Source organism: Branchiostoma floridae, chromosome 13 (assembly GCF_000003815.2).
Source record: "Branchiostoma floridae strain S238N-H82 chromosome 13, Bfl_VNyyK, whole genome shotgun sequence".
Lineage (NCBI taxonomy): Eukaryota > Metazoa > Chordata > Leptocardii > Amphioxiformes > Branchiostomatidae > Branchiostoma > Branchiostoma floridae.
This window is the reverse complement of record NC_049991.1, coordinates 17300857-17323488: the sequence shown is the minus strand read 5'-3', so window position 1 is coordinate 17323488 and position 22632 is coordinate 17300857. Positions and strand designations below refer to the sequence as shown.

Sequence of the window (22632 nt, the reverse complement as noted above, 5' to 3'; positions counted from 1 at the left end):
GTTCTTTCAATCTTTGTCTAAACTAGCAGAATGTGAATACTTCTGGTTGGCATTCTCCCATTGTCAAGTTTCTCACCTGTAATCCAACACTCTCTCCATTGACACACGAGCTATTCTCGTAACACACAAAAACGGTGCTGAGAATGGCGAAGAATTCCTCTCTGGACAAAGTTTAGCTAAGGTTGACTTCGCACTAATCCTGAGAGGGTCTTTCGACGGAAATAAACCAAGAAAGCCTGTTGAATGTCAAGGTGATACCTTTGGACAATCAGGAGTTCGCTAAGACTGGGAAGTATGCTGTTTAAGTAAATTAGACGAGTCAGTTTGGAAATGGCCTCTATTTTTAGTGGAATGCCTGAAGGTCTGTATTTTAGGCTGACCTTTAAAAAGAATTTAAATGGGTGATTTACTGTTTGTGGAATTTTATATTGGTCTGGTTATGTTTACTTGCTCTTTGCTTTGTCATTTGAAAGAAAGAACTTAACATTTCAGCAAAGCACATAAATGATACTGATATATACATGTATGTGAAATGATTTCAAGTATGAAAGCCTGGAAATATCCCAGCTAGCCTGGAGTCCATTCTTGTAAATTGTAAGCTTTAAATACCGAAAAGGTTGGTTAGCATACCACTCAACTTTAATACAATCTTTCAGCACCAAAACAATAATGGACTATTTCTGTGATGTATTTCTGTCAATAAAATTGTTTTCTACATAACATTCATTTTTTTCAGATGATGTAGCTAGGACTGGGGAACAACTGACAATAAACAACAGAATGATGTGTTATAGATAGAGAAAGCAGCATGTCATTAGTTATATAACTTAAATTCCCAGAGAGCTGAGCTTTAAGGAAACTTAAACTAATAGAATCAATTAATCAAGCAATTAATGGGTGTATAGTGTAGCTAGTCCCATGGCATTCCTCACACTCAACGTCAATGCAATCTTTCAGCACCACAAAACAATAATGAACTATTTCTTTGACTTATTTCTGGCATCAAAATGTTTTTCTTCATAACTTTCATATCCTTTAAGATGATGTAGCTAGGACTGGGAAACAACTTACAATAAACAACAGACAGTGATTAAACATGTGTTTGTAGGGTTGGAGAAAGCAGCATGGCAATTTATACTCCCAGAAAGTCAAGCTTTAAGGAAAATTACAATTTACACTAATAAAAACAATTAATCAAGCAATTAATGGATGTATAAACAAATTTGCTCACCTTTCTGCTAAAAAATCCCCAGAAAAATGCCAGTGCAAAACTGATAGCTATGTTTCTTTGCAGTACTACCTCTGTCTGACTCTGAGACCCTTGTACAACTTCTGTAGTGGTGACCTGGCTGAACGTGACACTTTTAGAAAGCTGCCACCAAAGGCGCAACCCGAGCGTGACAAAGGCACAACGAACACTTGTTTATCAACCTAACATGTCTACTTCCCAAAACAATGGTCAAGTTTTTTTATCGGATCACCACCCAAGCATTCTCGTGGGCTCAAGGGAGGATGGAATTACCAAGGAATGTTGCAACAAACGTGTTACCTGCGGAACATCCAAAATGACTCAAACAAATGTCACAGGCGAACACGGGTAGGGTTTACGCAGCATTGTCCCGGGGGTCGGTATCGAGTGTCGGAACTTTGCTTGTCGTTGTTCCAGTGACGCAAAGAAAAACAAGCTCCCTCTGGAGTTTCTGTACACAGGAAGTGGAGGTGTGTAAGGCGTGAGGGGCAGGAATTCAGGTGGACTTACAATCTGAGCAATAATGTAAACAGTCTACTTCTTAAATATTAAGGTGTGATGAAACATTGTGCATTATCAAACCTTCTCCCTTCTAATGTTAGGATCACATTTCCCAACCGGGGCCCAGGCGAGTTATTTATAGAAAGGAAAAATTTGAATGTATGTCAATAAATATGCTTGTAAGTTATGCTCTTGAATAACTTTGGATAAATTTTGTGTGCTTTGTTGTCTTCTATAAAAAAGTGATCATGATGTAGGAGGGTCAGATATAAAAATCAGTATAAAAATACATTGAATAATTTTGGTGCTCAAAATGCATAAGAAATGGAATTGCAAAAAAAGATAGAGTTTTATAGCAAGTTAAAGGCATATATTGACAACATGCTCAACCGCTGTATTGACTTAAACCATTAACGTTAGTGTGTGGGGCCTTAAATTACCTAAGTTATTTACCAGTGCAAAGGTTACTGTACATTTACTGGCCATATCTGATAAGACTGTTTACAATCATTGTAGTAATCACTGCTGATTGGCTAGAAAAGATAGCAATGTTACATGTGGAAGTCTAACGTTACATAAACTAAAACATACCCCTGTAGTATGTAATCATGGATGATGGAAACAAGTTATTTCATTAGTGAAAGTGAAGTTATTTCAAGTTTCTGTGTCCCTATCAAATAATATAAAGTTTTGTCCCACTCAATATTGATCATTTGATGCTATTGTAATGAATTTGGACTAAGTAGAAGACCTAGAATTATATCATGAAACATGTCCTAGTATTTTCTAAATAGGCTATTTCTAACACTTTTTTTACTGTTTTTTAGCATCATCTTCGTCCCCCCACCCCACCTCTTTTAGCACGAGAAGCACATGTCATAAACAAACCCCGAAACACAGTGCTCGAGCGGGTGTAAATGCGTTAGGTTTGGATCGTAATTGAGTCAGACTTGAGTCGTATATCTCTGTTGACCGTTTCACGACTATCGTGCCCACCAAAACACGACTGTGAGGCCGAATCCCTTGAGCCCCATCGATTAAAATACGACCGTGTTTTGACTAATATACGACGAGGTCGGTAATCAGACGTATACAGTCGTATTTTGGTCGACGTCCAGAGGAAAGGTCAATAGAGGTCATCAGATGCGTTACAGCCTGGTTATCCAAATAAACAAACTGTAAGTTAGTCGGATGAGCGTATGTATGATAAAGTTTTGTTGTTGTTGTTGCAACATTTAGATACAATGTTCCAATGATACGTAACATAATTAAGTTATGAACGATTTCTTAAAGCGAGTTGTGATACATTCTAACATCTGAAGGTTATGTTTATTACGAAGATCAAAGGAAGTGGATTCTGATACTTGGCGTTGTATTAAATCTCTGATATTTTGTCCACTTTGACCATGAATGGTGTTATAGAAAATTGAATAATATGGCGGCGGTCAGTGTTTCCCATCCAGGTACGGCAAGGAGAGAAGAGTACGAAGGCGCCCTGATACATGATGACATCAGCTGTAGTTAAAGAGTATTCATATTGTACACGTTCGATGAGTGGAGAGTCTAAAGAAGTGCGACCGTGCCAAACTACGCTGCCATATTCGAGTAGGGGACGGATACAAGATTTGTACAAGTATATGATTTTTACAACTTTACAAGGAGCTTAGATTTAAGTTTACTGGAGATTGAAACAGTTTTATATGCATTGGCTAGCATTAAACTTTTTATTCGGACGCTCGCATCAGTTTTTGGATTCCAAGAACATGTCATCCATATAATCAAATCGACATAGCCTTACCTAGTCGGAGGGTTGGATGTGGAGGAGGACTGGAGAGTTTTGTTTTGTTACGTACTTTTTCTCTCCTCCCTGATTTTATACTGTACGATTATAATGAATTTGGAAAAGATCGATGAGATTACAAATAGCTATATCTTTCATAGAATAAACATGTGATATACTCTAGCTTTCAATGTTCTGTATTCATGACATCGTCGCCATGGAGCCACTTGATATTTGTAAGTCCTTATCGTTGCCATGCTTCAGGGGCACTGCACACCGCCTCCAACACAGTTGTCCGCTTTGCTAACGTGTTTGCAAAGTTCAGACCTTGAAGTCAGGATTTACGACGTGTTTGTCTCCTACAAAATGCATTTGTGATTTCTAACTTGGTAATACCGTAGGTAGCATGTACATACTCCGTGACATAATTATATTTGTAATGCTGCGTTGTGTTTTCTTTCATATTGAGTGTGACATAGTGTTGATTATGGTTTCACCAGTATTTGGCGTGTTTGTGTGTATTGTGTTTAGTACTACGGACTATAACAAAACGAAATATAACGAAACGGAATAAACTGTTACAAAACGGAAAGTTAACGACACGGAACGAAATATGACGAACTATTACGAACTATAACAAAACGAAACGAAAGTGAACGAACTGTGACGAAACGGAACGTAATGCAACGAAACGTAACAGAATGTAACGACGTGAATAAAATGGAACAAAACGGCACGAAAATAAACAAAATAGAACGAAAAATTAATGAACAGCTGGCGACACATCGTGCACAAAACAACCAGAGAAAATCACACAGCATTTGCTTGGCAGTATCCAATTACCGCGAGCCGTAAAGCAAACAGACGCAACGCTTACCTGGTCCACAATACCGGAAACACGTGAATGCAGCAAAAGGGAACATCACCCAGCTTCAATATACCGTCTGAGTAACAACACCGAGGGACTTCGAATTTGACTGTATAATTCCCCTGTCAGCATGAGTAAAAATGTTATTGATGATATAGAAATCAATAAAGTCATTTGAAGATAAGATTCGGGGAGAAAAAAAAATACCGACGTTCAGCTGGACTCGATCCGACTTCCTCACAACTCTAATAGAAACCGCCCAACCCACTCTCTTCTCTTATGCCACTGAGCCACGGAATACATTCTTCATTATCGTCTTTGACTAGAGCCTTTATACATGACGGTGCGTGATTGCGCAACGAAAACAAAATTATTGATCGTGTAAAAACTTGTCATTGTTCCATCAACGGAGTATTTACACATGGTGTTTAAAACTGAACCTAGCTAGAAAAGATTAATATGCAACGTTATAAATATATGCTTCATTGTTGCCCTGCGTTCTTGAATAGTACGTAAACGACTGTACTGCCGGCGTGCGGGTGTTAGGTCAATCAGTAGCGCGTCTGCATTTGCGATACATGGCTGCCAGAAATGGCGCCGGTTCGAATCCTACGTTGTCTTACAATAATAATCTTACACATTTACTACGCACTTTCAGCATTCTTCAGAGAAGCTCATATGTTATCTGTACAAAATTAACAAGTAACGTTAATCCATGTTGGTAGTTCTAATATTACATTTTGCCGACTAAAACGGACCAAAAATAGAACTGACCTAATTTTACAACAGCTGTCGTAACAGCTTGTCCTAAAATATTCAACATTTAAATACATATAGTACATTAAGGACGTTATAGATATTTTTTTATTCAATGATGACATACACAACCTTGTCTACATCCTTGAAGTTTCTCTCGGTGCTTGATTGCTTATTTTACTTTTATTCTAAGGTGCTTGAAAAAAACCGAAATTTCCATGCCCCGACGCACGGTGTTTATAACCAGAATCCATGTAAAACGCGGAGCTACATATACCAGAGCACGTGGTACCCCTAGATGTCAATCATTCCGGTAGCCACGGAAACAATCACCACGGTGACGTGCGTCGGCTCGCCGTCACTCACTGGAGTTGCCATGGCGCCGGACTGTCTCCGAGTCAGCCATTTTTGTTTCGGTAGTCTTGGCAACGTTACTTGTCGTCAAGGCAACTATGGTAGGCTTCCAGTCGTGATAAAAACACAACCCGATTCCAACTTTCTAGTCGTTATTCATGCGGATTTAAGTCGTAAGGTGGAAAAGGTGAGAAAATGGTCGTAATTCAGTAGGGAATGTCCCACCTGACGACTGACTTACACCCCGTTCCCGACCCGCAGGAAAATTGGTCAGCCATTCACGACCCAAACACTGCTGTGGGCCAAACACGACCGACGACCCATTCACGCCTAATGTTTGACTGATCAACGACCTGCTCGAGCACTGTGAAAGAGGACAATCCCAGTGAACAGTCCCGATCTAGGTACCCTGATCTACTAGGCATAACTAACAGGTGTACAATAGAACCCGTGAGGAGTTAATAACGGGTTGTTACGCTCGGTGAAACGGAAAACTTGTTACCTTTTGTGCTTCGACAGTTCATAAAAGGCCGCCCTGGAAGGCCTCCATCGCCCGGATGTATCAACAGCGCCGCCTTGCGGTTCATGTTAGCACTGAAACATACAGTCGCTTGCAGTGCACTGGGGACCTCTGGCGATTTATTTGTGAACTACAGGATGACAAAGGATGCACACCTGTGACGTTCGTCCCACAGGTAAAGACATGCGATCTCCATAGCGGCGACCCGGAAGTAAAAAGGGAATGACCTCTTAAGGCTGTTGTTGGGTGTTTCTATGGACGTCATTTGATTGCTCCACGTTCGCAGAGATTCTTCCAGTCGTTACTAAAACACTGATGTCCGTTTTGTGATTGCAGTCGAACGATTTTAACAAGGACTTCGGAATCAGATAGCTCAGACGGTAAGTACGTTTGTCTTTTTCTACTATGGCTTCGTGTAAATATGCATTGCTACGCAACTGAGACAACAAGCGAGGCGCCCAACCCCAAATCCACTTGGTTGCTACCAAAAAATTACAGTTACGTTACCTTCAGTACATCATGTATGATTGACAAAGATCAATTTCCTTTCCGTGTGCCATTTTGCCAAGGGTAGTTCATAATGGAGTTAATGACAGACACATGATTGAGAAATCCTATTGTTTGCCGTGTTCATTAAATCAAGATTGCGAATTGGACCCAATTCAGACAGGGTCCGGGGTACTAGGCTACTAGACTACGAAGCTATTTAATTGGGAGTTGGGACCCTCGCCTTTCATATTGAAAGAAGGGATATTCGTAGAATACTTGTCCTTTGTGTTATTGTAATGCCATTCAGAGGTACAGGCAAGCGATTTTTATTTGAAGGGCTTCAACCAGGTAAATACTAGTGACGAAGCCATCAGTGATATCTTAAATTTCCAATTCTCAGTAACACAAGTTGCTAACTGAAGGGCATAATGAAGCAATATCGCCAGCATTTCTCGGACACACAAGTAACGTTATAGTGTTAGAAGAAACACACTAGCTTGTGGCATCGCCCTCGCTGTGGCCGATGGGAATGTTCCCTTCCCGTCTCGGGTCAATGGCCCGGGTTGTCCCCGTTTTTGTGTGGTCCGTCAACGCGCCCCCAAACGTAGAGGGCCTGCAGGGGTTTTCACATCTCATCAGCTGAGCTTCATTCTGTACGTAGACCAAGGAAAACATATCAACACATAAGGTGATTGTGTGGTATATACATTGGTGCGTCGGAATATTCTCCAAACAGATCTCTGGGTACCGGGTGTATTTAAGATCGTAATGCATAATATGATGGCTTTTCTTCTCTGACAGTCCCTTACGCCAGACTGTCAGAGACGTCAGACAATCATGAAAACGTCACGATTCTTCTAAACCAACAGCTGATAGGATATTACGCCAAATAATACTAGTGATAGCGATTTTTAAGGCCGGTGCTACTGTAGATTTTCAGTCCCACTGATGTTCACTCTACAGCCATCAAGCGTCTTCCATTTTCTGTAATTACAGCTAATTTTGTGTACAGTAAGGCATCGGCGGCGCTGAAATGTCCGTTGATTAGGTCAGTATTGATCGTTTGGGAAACTGAGGAGATATTCTGGAGCTCTGTACGTGATGTAGTTTCATGACGAACGTCATGTGGTATACTTACCTTGCGTAAAATTGGTTTCAAAATGGTTTTGTTAAAAATGACATTAGAGGCAGTTAGAGACATCCAAAATCAGGCTGGGATGCTAGTATAAAAGATGAGCGTTATTACAACAACAATGTATAATACAGGCATGCTGGCGTTTCCTTGGTGATGTCATCCTCTGAACCCAGACGCCTCTTTTGTGATGCTGAATCATTCATGTAACCACAGCAGAAGCGTAGCCATCGCTACGTGACTGGAATGGCATAACATTAGTTGCCTGGTATTCAGCCGTATTATAGCTCCTTTAGAAGTCTCTTCTGTCTACTCCGCAAATAGTACTTGCGGAGCTCGAGAGGACAGAAGAGACTCGGGAGCATAATTCCGCGGTGGCATATGATAGTAGCATAAACTGGGGAAGAATTTAGCCGGCAGAGCTCTACGCGGTGGAATAAAACACCTCTGCCGGCTAAACTCCTTCCCCAGCTTATGATACTATCATATGCCACCGCGAGATCTGCTTGGAGATTATCGGGAGCTATATATAATACGGCTGGATACCAGGCTACAGTATTTGTGGAGAGGACAAAAGAGACTTGGGAGCTATAATACGGCTGGATACCAGGCTATATAATATTAGCGCTTGCCAGAGTTGATTGTCTGGGGTGTATATCTTTCAATTATCGGCTTGGCCGCGCTGCGATCGAATCTCAACTGTGAAACATCGCCAAGTAATAGTAATTACCACCCCACCCCACCCCCCACCCCCGAAAAAAAAAACCAATTACAATCAGGCCCGTGATTTCTTTTTTTTTAGTTTCCTAAGCTTAAAGCTAGCCGGAGACCACCCTCTTGTGGACAGAGCGCAGTTGAATACAAAACAAATATGTTTTAGGTTAGACTACAACTGTTGTATATGTATAGAATACGACTGTCGTAAAGCAATGTAATGCGGGGCCTTTCTTTGCAATGATACGGCTCTTTATGTGTTTATACGTCTTAAGGTGGGGTCACACATGCGTATATATTCAAGTCCGTTTGAGGTGCATATGACGCTCTTAGTCTCTACCAGGCTCCACAGGTCGCGGGGAAAATAGTACAAATTGGACAAATATAGATACATAACATGCCAGATGAGTTAGCTGACTGATAAGTATGGTTAGCGACCCAGCTAACTCGTCTGACATGTTACCTGTTTACGTTTGTCCAATTTCTATTATTTTTACAACGACCTGTGGGGCCTGGTGGAGGCAAATACTCACATGCGCGCCTCATACGGACTTAAATATATACGCAGGTGTGATCCCACCTTTACTCTGTAATTATGCACGCCTGCCTTGGGGCTTCCCTTACACTTAGAATCGCAGACAAAGCAGTAAAAGACAGTAGTATGGGGTTTTAATGGTCTTTTACGACCCTTTCACTTTAGTGTTTACATCTTACGCTGCCTTGGGGCTTGCCATGCGCTAGATACGAAGAAAAAGCTACAAATCACCAACCAAGACAACTTCATCTGCTTGAATTGGTAATGTCCGTAGTCCAGTGGTTGGCGTTCGATCCCGGCTGTGTTGCTCAACCGACACGTACGCTACAGGAAAGGGTTGCAGTCCTCTGAACAAGGCGTAAAGTGGTGGGCCACTGTTCATTGGACATGTGCTTGTCGAAAAGAGCCAGTGGAATTTCAGTCCGATACAATAGACCTGTAAATACCGTACAAATTGTCTAACTTCTCTGTCACGACCAGTGAGCTAAAATTGAATCGCCAAAAAGCAGTTACTCATCGACAAGCAAATGGATATACCGATTTTGGAAACGGTCGGTCAGACGCTTCAGATGGCATCCACCATCTTCCGTCAGTGACACTGAAACTGAATAGGTTTCACTTTCCTTTCCTTTGAATTAAAGATCAAACCCCCGTACCTCCCTATGTCCCTCTCAGATGGAGACCCAGCTGGTGGTGGAGCGGCTGACGGAGGCGGTGGATGTTCTGAAGCAGGTGGAGTCCAACCTGCGCACCAGCAGTGATGAGGTCTGGCACAAGAGACGGCCGGACGGGCGGAAGGTAGGGCACTCTGCAGAGCTCTCACACACTCTCTACATTATTAGGTTTGGAGAGACGTTTATCTGCAAGAAAAGGCCAGACGGGAAGACCTTAGTTATTTAGACCTCCTTTCCACTAAACGCATTACTAAAGCCCCCGTCACAACTCAAGAACTGAGACTTGTTGACGGGCCCCCAAAATAGGCATTTTCAGCAGTAGCGCGATCGAAGTCCTGCCGATTTTAGCAGCTCGTCCGTTGCGATTTCAACCTCTGTGTTAAGTCAGCTGTGCACCAAAAAGGCAGAAAAAACGATAACTTCGCAAAAAAACACAAACCGAATTCATTTAGTACATGTAGTAGCTTATTTTTGGGAAACATTTTCAAACGCCCTCCTCTTTCCCCAGATCCGAGTGCTGATCCGAGCCTCCATCATCTCGCTGGGAGAGATCGACACCGTGAAACAGGAGTTCTCTGCTGACGTCTGGCTCGCCGCCTGGTACAAGGAGCCGCTGCTCAAGGGGAAGAAGCACAGAGAGGTGAGCAAGATAAGGATAGGCCGTGGATAGTGGTAAACGGGAAATCTAGACCACGGTTACAAAGCGCAAAACTTCCCGAGGCGATAAGGTTTAACTATCGTTTATAATACAGATGCTAAGAACTAAACATTCTGTAAGGCATTTGCCTTTTGGACACTTTGTCAATTTGGAAAGAAAAATTGAATCTCTCGTGCAAATGAAATGTATCAAATTCCTTTGAACAAAGTAGAATGAAAAATGAACAATTTTGAGCATCTATTTGTACATTCTTAGCCTCCTTGATCAAACATCTGAAGCAGCGCTGTTTAATTTTGGGGGAAGCGTTGATTCGCGAGTTTCAACATAGGCTAAGATTTTCTGTGTCGATTTTTACCGCAACCCCTTTCCTGGAGTAGAGAACTTTAGCCCGTGTTGAAAATTAGACCCCCCCCCCAAACAAAACCATAAAGAAGTCTGCAAAGGATACATGTAATACATTCCGAACAATCATGAAGATCAGATAACCCGATAACCCGTACAGGAAGTGCACTGGGATGACCAGTGACACCCCCTGATCGTGTTGTTTAACGCCGTGTCTGTTTTATATGATATATCAGGAGGTGGACTGGGACGACCAGTGGGACCCCCGGATCGTGCTGTTTAACGCCGTCTCCATAGACAGTCACGTGAAGAAGCACCACCTGATCCTGGAGGAGGGCGATGACGTGCCCATTGTGCAGCAGAGCAACCGCATCAAGGCGACCTTCAAGGAGCCGATGGAACTCTTCGACTTCCCCTTCGATCATCAGGTAACTTTTGAGATTGAAGCTGAAGACTTTATTCAAATACAATTGAATCTCTACAAGTGGATTAAAAAAACTGAGATGTACTTCCAGACGTTTCGAGTGACATCCATCACTCTTCTGCAGCGTCACAGCATCAATGTTGCAGTTCTAGTGACGCTGAAGAAGAGTGATATATGTCACTCGAAAAGTCTTGATGTAAATCTCCGTTTTTATCTAGTTGTAGAATTTTATTGAATATTGTTTACCTGGATATCTAACCTTCATAAACGTATCATGACATGCTGAAGACGTTTTGTGCAGATCATATTTCAAAGGATCTCTTCCAATTATGATTATGACTTTCGCGAAGAAGTACAAAATAAATAAATGAAAAATTTTTCACGCAGGAACTGACCATCCAGCTGATGTCCGACTGGCCCATCGCACAGGTGGAGTTCGGCAAGAACATGGGGATCAAGGACACCATCAGGATAGACACATTCACGGGTAACCATATACATTTCAATCTCTACAACTGGATAAACATTATTTACTTCTGGATGTTTCCGCTCTTTTTCAGCGTCACCAGCGTCTACTGGTGGAAACACGTTCATTCTAGCGCGAGGTCAAGGAGGCCATCTACGAGCAGATCTAGAACCCCACCATAAACTGGAAAGGGGACTTCGCGTAGAATTCTCTTACTAGTACATTGACCCAGCTTTGCTTTACAAAGGACAGTCACTTTTCCTATTGTATTGATCATGACTTACCCGGATGTCTAACGTTCATAAATGTCAAGGAGTAGTGACACTACAATCTGATACGTTTGACCGTTTGAAAAGTCATAGCCAGTTGCATGAATAACTGACTCTTGGCGTACCTTATTACCTGGATGTGTAACCTTCGTCGACGTAAAATTGAGAAAACAAAACTTGCCGTCTCCCCAGGCTCGCATGAGTGGGAGCTGTACGGACACCTCCTGTGTAAGGCTCACATCACCGGCCAGCACCAGTCCACGTCACACCAGAGGTACCCTCTCTACGACATTACCGCGCATGTGCAGAGGAAGATGGGGTTCTACGTGTGGAACATCGCGTTCATCATGGTGAGCAAGATGGCGGACGTCACCTCTGCCAGAGGCTTCATAAAAACGTTAATTAAATATGTATTTTACAAATGTTATGCCAAGTGAACCTCACTTTACAAAGCTGATCATGTTTCCTCTGTGTAACTAGGAGAAAGAGTGGCACCGAATGGCCCACTAGCTAGACTAGCGGACATGAAATCAAGAAATCCTGACATCCCTGCTTATACCATGTTTTATTGGGAACGGCACTTTATAAAAGATCATCTATCAAACCAGATGTAAAATTGATTGCAACTGGGGAGGTAAAAGGTAATGGAAGGTAAGGAATGGCCTATCCCTTCTAAAGCCGTACCCTGGACACACTGTATGTACGACATCAAAAAGCCCAAAAGACCTTAACCTTTACAATTTCCAGAAAAATAAGAGGAACAAGCGGTTGTGAACGCAGGCTACCACTTCTGTTGGTCACATTTCATTACCACTCCCTCCTTTCAGCTGCACGGTAGGCATTGGTTCAATAACTTCCATTGAACATTGTATTTCCAGTTCCTGATCATGGCGCTCTCCTTCACGGCGTTCTCGGTGCCGCCGGACGAGCCCGCCGACCGCCTGAGCGTCACCCTCACCCTCCTGCTCACGTCTGTAGCCTTCAAGTTCGTGGTGACCCAGAGTCTTCCAACCATCTCTTACCTCACACTGCTGGTAGGTAAAATAAACACACAAAAATCATATCCAGTTGCGTCGATAAAGGTTAGATCTTCCAATGCCTGATGTTAGTTTTTTGTTATGTAATTTTAACGTTTAAACCACAAGACAAGTACGTGCTGCTGTGTATGATCTTCCAATGGCTGATGTTATGCAATGTTAACGTTTAAAACACACAGGACAAGTACGTGCTGTTGTGCATGATCTTCCAATGCCTGATGGCGGTACAGAACGCCCTGGCCTCCATCATGAGCAACGCCTGGCTGTTCGACGTCATCTCCATGGCCGTCCTGGCAGGCATCGTCTTCTTCACTCACCTGGTCTTCGGGGTTCTTATGTTCATAAAGGTAGTATTGACTCATTTGAATCAACTTTGTCTTGACTTTGTCCTACCTTTGTTCCTATTGCACTATCTAGAGTTTATTCTTACTTCCTTTATATATCAAATCATAGTTTGGGGGTAAAACCTTCTCTGCAACAGATCTGGTCATAAATGTCACTGACGAAAGGTAGTGGATGCTATCTGGAACGTCTGACTGTTTCCAAAATCATATCCAGTTGCTTGGTTACCTGATTTTATATTAGCGTATCTTATTACCTGGATGTCTTACCTTCATCGAAGGTATATTTGTTAGATTCCTACCTAGACTTGATTATCCAGTTCCTATCTGAACACAGGACAGTTGTAGCATCTCGCGGCCCTTCCACTGCTATGGCTAATTCCCTTCTCTCCAGCTGAGGCAATATGAACTGAATCCTATATGATGTTCATGCTACACCGCGACAAGACAACACTTATACTTTTGATGAACAGAGAGTCTTGGGTACCTTTTCAAAATGTGTTTGTGTTTGTTGTTTCATGTAGATACGAGGCACGAACAAGAGGCTAGGACAGGCAGACAAGGAGTACCTGGTAAGACATTTATAATTATGTCTAGATTGAGTTGCTGATAGACTTTAAACGTCAATTGATAATGATTCAGACATCTTTAATTAAGAAAGTACAAATTGTCCTAGAGACATTGTGACCACTTTGCCAACAAAACCTCATCGATATTGAACATCCTAGATGATTTAGTTTGTAAATGACGTAAACCAAGCATGCCTCCTAATGATCATTAAGCACATGCCTTAAGCCCCCTTCACACGAGAGCACGAAATGAGCCGGAATGCCGTCGGAATGAAAATTCTTTTCTATTCCTGGCAATTCGTACTGTATTCTAAACATTCTTACTGCATTCCAGATATTCGTCCCCGTTCTTTTGGCTGGCTTGAAAGTTTTTGACATGTAAAAACTGTCGAGGTGCATTCGAAGTGGAGAAATATCGAATGGCATTCATAGTGGATTCTAAGTGTATTCTAACTATTCTAAATGCAGTCTGACCGCTTTCTACCGTATTCCAACATTATTCGAAACATTCTTATCTCATTCGATGGAGAACCAAAACGGCAAGCCATCTCGAATCCTGCCAGAATGTGGCCGAAAGAATACCTGGAATGTAGTCGGAATGTCTAGAATACACTACGAATTCACAGGAATAGAAAAGGATTTTCATTCTGACGACATTCTGGCTCATTCCTTCTCGTGTGAAGGGGATTTAAGGCCCATTTGGAATACCCACTCGGAATGGCACCGAATGTGGCACGGATTTTGTAACTACTTCATTCCGGCTGGTTCTGCTTGATTCCTGTTGATTCGATTTCAGTGTGAAGGCCCTATTAACGAAATGCATATGGACCGTTGCGAACTAAATTATGCAAGGTATAACCTACAAACTTTCTGTTAAAAGCAGTTAAGTTTAACGCAATTTGTCTCCTTCTTCTCTGCAAAAACAGGATCTCTGCGAAAACATCGATCGATTCTACAAAAGGACGAAATGCACCATATCAGGTTTCACCGATGAAGAGGTCGAGGCGATCGAGGGTTCGGATAAACAGACAGGGATAGAAAATTCCGCACAGATGCAAATGGACGAAGCTAAAGCAGTGAGTGTTCACAAATCTGTGTAAAGATTGATCTTACAGATATGTATGCATTTCTTTAACGTTAGCAGTAATCCTAGTGTTCTGCTGCTACATATTCTGTCTAAACATGTATCAGAAAAAGTTATCTAATGTACTAGTATGACCATACAGTAGATGAACTAATGATAGCTAATAGAATGGTCTGCTCACCAGTGTCTTGCTTACCATTGTCTTGCCTACTATTTGCACGTTGTATGTGATTTCCCTCTTTTCAATCACATTTCTCGGCACAAACTCGATGAAGGAAGATCTATATCTTTATTGTAAACTTCTTGATCTGTCACAACATTTTGAAGAGCATGTTGTTCAAATGTTCTTGATTCTTTCTATCTATCTCTCCCTGTCCTCTATAGCCATAGGAAGGTCCTCTAGTTCACAACACGCATCTTCACAGTGTTGATGTAAGTACTAGTAGCACCGGAGTTCCATACCTTTGCTTCACGTGCTTTAGATATTGAGCAATATCACCCAGTGAATGATGGCTTGGTGGTTGGGTGATCTATTTTCATTTAAGAGACACATAATGGCATGTTTTCTCATTTTCATGTTTTCAGACAGCAGAGATTACTGTCTTGCCGGGTTCTGTACAGATATGCAACATAGCAGGATCAAAAAGTATTACGTCTGAACAATAAATGCTGCTTTCAGTTATCTCCCTCCTCTCAACACATCCATCTAATCATTTTGAAGAGCAATGTAGATCGAATCTTTTTAACTCTTTCCCTCTACCTCTCCCTGCCCTCTATAGCTCACAGAACGCACTCTGACAGAGTTGATCCTTGCTTCACTACTTCGTGTAAGCTGTTTCACCCAATGATTGATTGGTCGTTGGTTGATCTGTACATTGTAATGTTTGAGGATCATTGACTGGTGAACTTTTCGTCGTAAGAGACACATACATAAAATGTTATCTTCTTTTCTTGTTTTCAGGTAGCACCGCTTACTAACTTGCCGGGTTCCGTCCAAGATATGCAACCAAGCAGAACCAACAAGTACCATGTCTGAACGACAAATGCTGCTTTCAGATACTTCTCTCCTCTCAGTACATCCGAACTTGTCTAAACGGAGATATAAATTTTAAAGAAATAAAGTAAAGAAAAAGAGTCGAAAGATTCTTACAACACATCTAATTGCATGTTTTCCTGTTATTGTATCGACGAACATTCCTCGATATGTATGAAGTTTTAAAGCAACTCTCACTTTAAAAAAAATCGAGCAAACACAAAGAAAATACGGCATTAATTGTCCCATCAGTTACTATCTGTATCGTATACGTGTATTTACATTTGATCACGATTTAATAATTTAATATTGTATCATGATGACTTGCCAGATCAAGAGGGACATTATGGATTCTGCTGCAATATGAAGGAATGCAACGTCGTTTTATCAGTGATTTGTGAATTTGTCAATCTTGGAGTACACGTGGCCATCTGGAAATGTATATTTACCTCTGAGTCAGCGATTTTAGTAGATCCGTTACGTAACAATTGTACATACTTATATTCAGACAGAGTCAACATCAATGATGTTTTGTACACCGATAGTCTCAGATCAGTTGCTTCTGAAACTAATGCTAAATATGACAGAGCTGCACCTGTTTTTATATGTCTTTATTTCACTTTCTGTACCGTGTATTGATTGTTGACTGTACCTCTAGTACCATGCTAATTTTGTGGATGTCAAAAAATTAAACATATTTCCGGTATGCAGTTTTAAACCTTCGGCATGTGGAAATGATTTTACTCAAGGAGTGCCAAGCACATTTTTCAGTTGTGTTTTCGAAGTTGTCTAGATTAGCACTACGAGCGAGCTAAAAATTAAAGCCACAACAATATTTGTACATTGTTTTACCCACAATCAGTTACTCTATTTACTTCTTGTTTTCTTATTATGGTTCAGGGTTTTATATGCACGTTAAAGTGGGGGCATTATGGGCCCAGAGTTTGGAAACATGTTATGAGGAAAGGATTGTCAAACAATACATTATTCGCATAATGTTGTATTTCAATCTACGGTAAATCATTAAAATAGTAGACTTAGGTGTAAGATGTCGTTCACAACGCTTTCTTTAATGTTCATGAAGTCGAAAGAAAGCAAGTGTATCTTAAAAGTTTGGAATTCAAAGAGAAACCTGTCCTCAAAGATCTGCTAGACAATCGAGTTAACTTTACACGGGACTTTTCTAGTCTTGGGGATTTCCATTTCTCTGGAGTTCCCCTTGGGACTTTCCGCTGGTTTCGTGATGTAATGTTTGCATAAAAGCATTTTTAACAAAATCTTCCAAATGCTTCAGTCGGTATACACGTCCCCAGGGAGGTAGGTGGTTCGAAAGCTCGTTGGCCGTTGGAGGAAAAGGTAACTTGAAGGTTTGTACCATACTGTGATATATTGTTTGGGCTACACACCCGCGAACGCATCACGTTTTAGCCATTGAATGAAACGTTTTCAACACCAATTCAAATCGTAATTACGTAGAAGCTACAAAATAAGCAAATAGTGTATATACCGTAAATTGAAAACAAATAGACGTAGTATTCTAATGTTACAACTTACTCAGTGGCATATAGTATTGAAAACTTTTTGCATGCTAGATCCAAATGAAGGTTTGTATACTGTACTTACATAGGTTGCAACTGTTACCGATTGACGCCACGTCTTATGGATTGTGTTCAACCTCTTGTATTTCACTTTAACCAGTGTAAAGTGTAAAAGGTTTTCCAGGGTGCTTAAACAAGAATAAAATCATTGTGCCGTGCCGTACTGAAACAAATGATATGACGTCTTAGTTGCTTTGTAACTTCTGGTTTGTGGTATGCACGAGAAATGGAAATAGTTTTTAACATGTTTTAAAGCTAGTGTGCTATCATTGTTGCAGTGGGTATTCCCATTTTCGTGGGTATTCCATTTTAGTGGGGGGATTCCCATTTCCGTGGGGATTCCCATTTCCGTGGGGATTCCCATTTTCGTGGGGATTCCCATTTCCGTGGGGATTCCCATTTTAGTGGGGATTCCCATTTCCGTGGGGATTCCAATTTTAGTGGGGATTCCCATTTCCGTGGGGATTCCCATTTCCGTGGGGATTCCCATTTATCGAGTTAAGCAATATTTGCATTAGCCACGTGCAGTAGCCCAGTTTCGTTTGTTCAAATTTGTATATTCTGTGACCCTGCATGGGAATATATATTTCTATATGTTAAGAATACAAACGGTTATGAAAATGCTTTCTTATGATTCCACGACCATAAGTTATAACGTGACGAATAAAACATGCATGTCATTTTATGTCTTTTTTTAATGAATTCCTTTTCCGTTTATAAACAGATGGCAACACAAGAGGCCACGGACTCCCTAAATGAAACAGTAAAGCTGCTGGCGAAAGTGGAAACCAACCTGCGCAAAAGCAAGGACGAGGTTTGGCACATAAAAAGGACAGATAACAGAAAGGTTTGCTGAAAATATTTCAAGTGGTAGACACTTTATGCGAATTTGAATAGAAAAACATCTCCGCAAATAAAATGTATGAAACTTGACTTAGGGTTTACACTTAAAGTAAGTCTTAGACATTTTAAAGAATTAGATTATCATATCCTTTACTATCATCATATCACCTTAACGCTTTTAATATGCTAAGTATTTAAACATGTATTTTGCCCAATGTAAGAAACTGTAATTCAGCCGTTTTTGCTGCGTTTATTTGATTCCATAAACCATTCTCTGTTTCTCTCTATCATTCTGTCAGGTTCGCGTGCTTGTCAGACCGAGCATCATCACACTCGGGGAAATCGACACCGTCAGACAGGAGTTTTCGGCAGACTTGTGGTTTGGGGTCTGGTATGAGGAACCGGAACTGAAGGGAAAGAAGCGTAGAGAGGTAAGTTAGGGCGCGGTCACAAAGATCGTGCGATCGTCGCACTAATCGCTAACTAATTTCGGAGGACAATGCTACGTCTCCTGCAAAGTTCAACAAAATGCTGTTTTGGATCCATGTCGGTAGTTGGTTCTGTCACAGACTGCTTAAAAAGCCTATAACATCCAAATCGTACGACGATCTCACGACGTCTTAAGAAATCTTAAGTGGGCCTGACTACTCCCTCCCCCATTGAACATGCCCTATTTCACATTACACTTAGCTAAAAGTTTTCCACAATGGATTATTCGTATTTGTAAGACTAATGATTGTGTGATTACATCTACTTAGGAAGTCGTGTGGCAAGACCAGTGGGCCCCACGCGTTGACCTGTTTAACGCTGTAAAAGTCGACAAACATGAGAGGAAATATGACCTCATCATCAGGAAGGAAGATGGTATGCCCATAGTCATGATAAGCAACAGGGTTCAAGCAACGTTTAAGGACAAGATGGACCTTCGCAGCTTTCCTTTCGACTACCAGGTACTTCACAGTTTCAGTTTATTTATATTAAATTTTATTGGTGTGTTACAAAAGTGTAGATAATAAAATTCACAAGGGCACCTCACTCAATAAATTAATTACAAAACAGGAGATAAAAAGTCAGCTTACATATCATTTAACATCAAGACGCAAAGTCAGGTTCAAGGGTAAATTCTACATACTTTGTAAATCGACATAAAAATCATTACTGAATGCATATTAAGCATTGTAATACTACGTATTAATGAAACTATCTACTTCTTGCTGCTTCTTGCATGTGGGTGCATACATATAGAACCTGACAATAAGGTTGATGTCCAACTGGCCCTCATCCCAAGTGGAATTTGCGAAGAACATGGCCCACAAAGACACCATAAGGACTGACAACTTTGTTGGTGAGTCATTTCTGCAGTCTACTTCATCTTTATCCGTATAATCTATATCCGTTGCTTTTAAAGCAGGGTATATTTAGGGATATAAAGTCTACTGAAGTTCCATATCTGGAATATTTCAAAGTTATTTTTATCTCAAAAGTTTGAAACCGCCGTCAGTTGATTTGATGTCCCTAAATATCCTGTTTTTAAAACAACGGATATAGGTTACCCCGCAGATAAAGGTGAACTAGCGTCACGTAGCATGCTAAATTTCCCTTGCAATGCCATGCATTCTACAGCACGTTGTTGCTTCGCAATACTGTAAATGACATGCTAGACCCAATATGTTGATTTATTTATACCTATAGATATCCATGTATGTCTGTTTAGTTGTACTGTAAGTAGTTGTTATAGACCTTACGAAAGTCGCTGTACTTTTGTCGTGTAAACAAAGATTCCTTTTTTTCTTTCTGATATTATCTACGGACAGGTTCGCAGCAGTGGAAAGTGTACAAGCACCTCCTGTGTCAGCCCGGGGCCACAGCTCTGGACCAGGGAACATCCCAGCGGCAGTACCCCCTGTACAACATTACCATGCACGTGCAGAGGAAAATGGGTTTCTATGTTTGGAACATTGCTCTCGTGGAGGTACGTATGGTAGTAAATGTTTCAGAGGTTCATCAGTCACGTATAAGCGAGTTTGGAGAATAACTCGTCAATCAGTGACTCTTGAAATAACGTTGATCATGGAATGGTCTAGTGAACTGCAATGATGGCTGGGTGCTGCTCAAGTCCTACCTCCCCCTACTCCGCATGGAGGCAGCGGAGGGGGGGGGGGGGATTCAAGCAAGTCTCGAGATCTCACGAGACTTGGGTATTCCGTGATCAAGGTGGACTGAGCAGACACCGAAAATGTGTTTCAAGAGTCACTGATTGAAGAATTATTCTATTACTATTCATAGATATTCAACATTTCAATTTCATTCTGAACATTTCAATTTCATTCTGAACATTTCAATTTCATTCTAAACATTTCAATTTCATTCTGATCATTTCAATTTCATTCTGAACATTTCAATTTCATTCTGAACAAAAAAGATAACAAAGATAGGGACATCAATACAGCACCCCCTCCCCAACGGAAACTCCCTCAACAAACGTTAACTTTATGTTTCTCTCCATAAAACTACACCTTTGGTTGAATAGTTACAAGCTGTAAATTTTCTACACATTTATGGCGTTTGGCCACCTTTTGTAATTTGTTTACATGCAAACATAAAAAGTAACTTACCTGTTTCGTCGTAAAGCAGCCTCGGAGGACGCCGGAAAGTCAATGGTAAATTTTCTTTCATCTTCCTGACCTTAGATAAGACAGAAAGGGGGTTGATCATTTTCAAATGCTTACGAAAAAGAAGGCAAACCCTTCAAATAGTTTAGATAGAAAAAGATTTAGAACAGATGCCATTCCGTCCTCATCTACATGTATCTCTATCTTTTATAATGGCCCTGTTGAGTATACAATTTTGTATACCATTCTTTTACTTTGTTTACAATAGAGTCTTGGAATACAGTTATTATATAACGTTATACATTTTATCATATTACAGTTTTTGATCATGTTGCTGTCGTTTACTGCATTCTGCGTGCCCCATGACAAGCCTTGGTCCCGTCTCAATGTCTCCCTCACACTCCTGCTTACCTCGGTCGCTTTCAAGAGCGTGGTGACCCAGAACCTTCCAAAGATATCGTACCTCACGCTTCTGGTAAGTGATAGAACTGTAACCTTTTCCATAGAATACTCCAGAAAACAAGTTTAGGTATCAGACTGTGATATTTGTTCAAGTATAAGTAATAATGTATACATTTACATAACGTTTTCATTCGTTTCAGTATTAAATATACTTTCACGACTCAAGGAAAGCACCAAGAACATTTAATGATTCTGTCTTATTGTGGTTATTAAATAAATGTTTGTAGTGTTGAATTATGAATAAATCCTCTGCCAAACCTTGATATATTTTTACCAGCACTACCTCTTCTAATGCTTTTTGTTACACTTTTTATTCGTACAGGACAAGTACGTACTGTTCTGCATGATCTTCCAAGGTCTCATGGTCGCCCAGAACGCCCTGGCGTCCGTCTACCCCCATACCTTCGACGAAATCTCCAAGGCCGTTATGGCAGTCGTCATCGTCTTAGCTCATTTCCTGTTCGGAGGATACGCCTTGATCCAGGTGCGGTAGTATATATACCCTCAAACGCTATAAGGCTTTTAGTCAGAATTTTTTCAACCAAATCTAAATCTTCTTAGACGTCGTAACGAAGCATTTGCTACAAGGGGCCTAAAAACGGCACTGAAAAAATAAAGTTCATTGAGTAACCCAACAGATTTGTATCACGAACCATTCAAAATTCGAACTTCGCTGCTTGAAGAAAATCCCACTCAACTCTATTATAGTCGCAAAACTTCACACAGCATCTTCTCTTTTTAATGTTACATATCAAATGTATTGCATTAAATAGAATTTTTCATCAAACAGTGACTAGTTTTGACAGGTAAGCAAACATACCTCCAAATTTTCGATGACTGTCAGTCCATCATGATCACGGAGTGACCTACTAGTAGTTCTCGCGAGAGTTGCGAGAACTAGGTCGAGACTTGCGTGGATCTTCTGCCCCTCACCCCCGCCTCCTTGCGAAGTAGAGGTAAGTAGGATTTGGGCAGCTCCCATCCATCGTTCCGGTTCAGTTTCGCACTTTCCAACTGTATGTGGACCGCTTCTTTAACCTTCCTATGTGCATTACGTGGTTCTTGGTCAATGATCTTAATAGTGTCAGAGATAGGTTTGGTCGTTACAATGTGGCGCGATTTGAGTAGGTGTTGACTCAAAGCAGATTTGCAATCCTTGTTGTCAATAGACTTTTGATGCTCTGCTGTCCGTTCTCCTAACGATCTTTCTGTTTCCCCGACATATACCTCCCACACTGTTCACATGCTATCTTGTAACAATGTTTACACACGTGACTGATGAATCTCTTCAACAAATGTATTGCAAATACAAAAAAACACTG

At 41.0% G+C, this 22632-nt stretch overlaps 2 protein-coding genes across 2 annotated transcripts; both read left to right on the top strand.

Annotated features, from left to right (window-relative positions):
- Nucleotides 1–6239: 6239 nt before the first annotated feature.
- Nucleotides 6240–16513, top strand: LOC118429631 (gamma-aminobutyric acid receptor subunit gamma-2-like). Its single transcript, XM_035840194.1, has 11 exons — nt 6240–6408; nt 9574–9696; nt 10081–10212; nt 10809–11000; nt 11384–11483; nt 11924–12081; nt 12610–12765; nt 12948–13115; nt 13634–13681; nt 14605–14754; nt 15724–16513. Exons 2-11 carry the CDS (start codon nt 9574–9576, stop codon nt 15796–15798), a joined length of 1302 nt encoding a protein of 433 aa, XP_035696087.1. The 5' UTR covers nt 6240–6408; the 3' UTR covers nt 15799–16513.
- Nucleotides 16514–18100: 1587 nt separating this feature from the next.
- Nucleotides 18101–21803, top strand: LOC118428577 (gamma-aminobutyric acid receptor subunit beta-like). Its single transcript, XM_035838675.1, has 7 exons — nt 18101–18240; nt 18536–18667; nt 18995–19186; nt 19482–19581; nt 20051–20208; nt 21168–21323; nt 21633–21803. The coding sequence occupies exons 1-7, from the start codon at nt 18118–18120 to the stop codon at nt 21801–21803; spliced, it is 1032 nt and encodes a 343-aa protein (XP_035694568.1). The 5' UTR covers nt 18101–18117.
- The last annotated feature ends 829 nt before the right edge of the window (nt 21804–22632 follow it).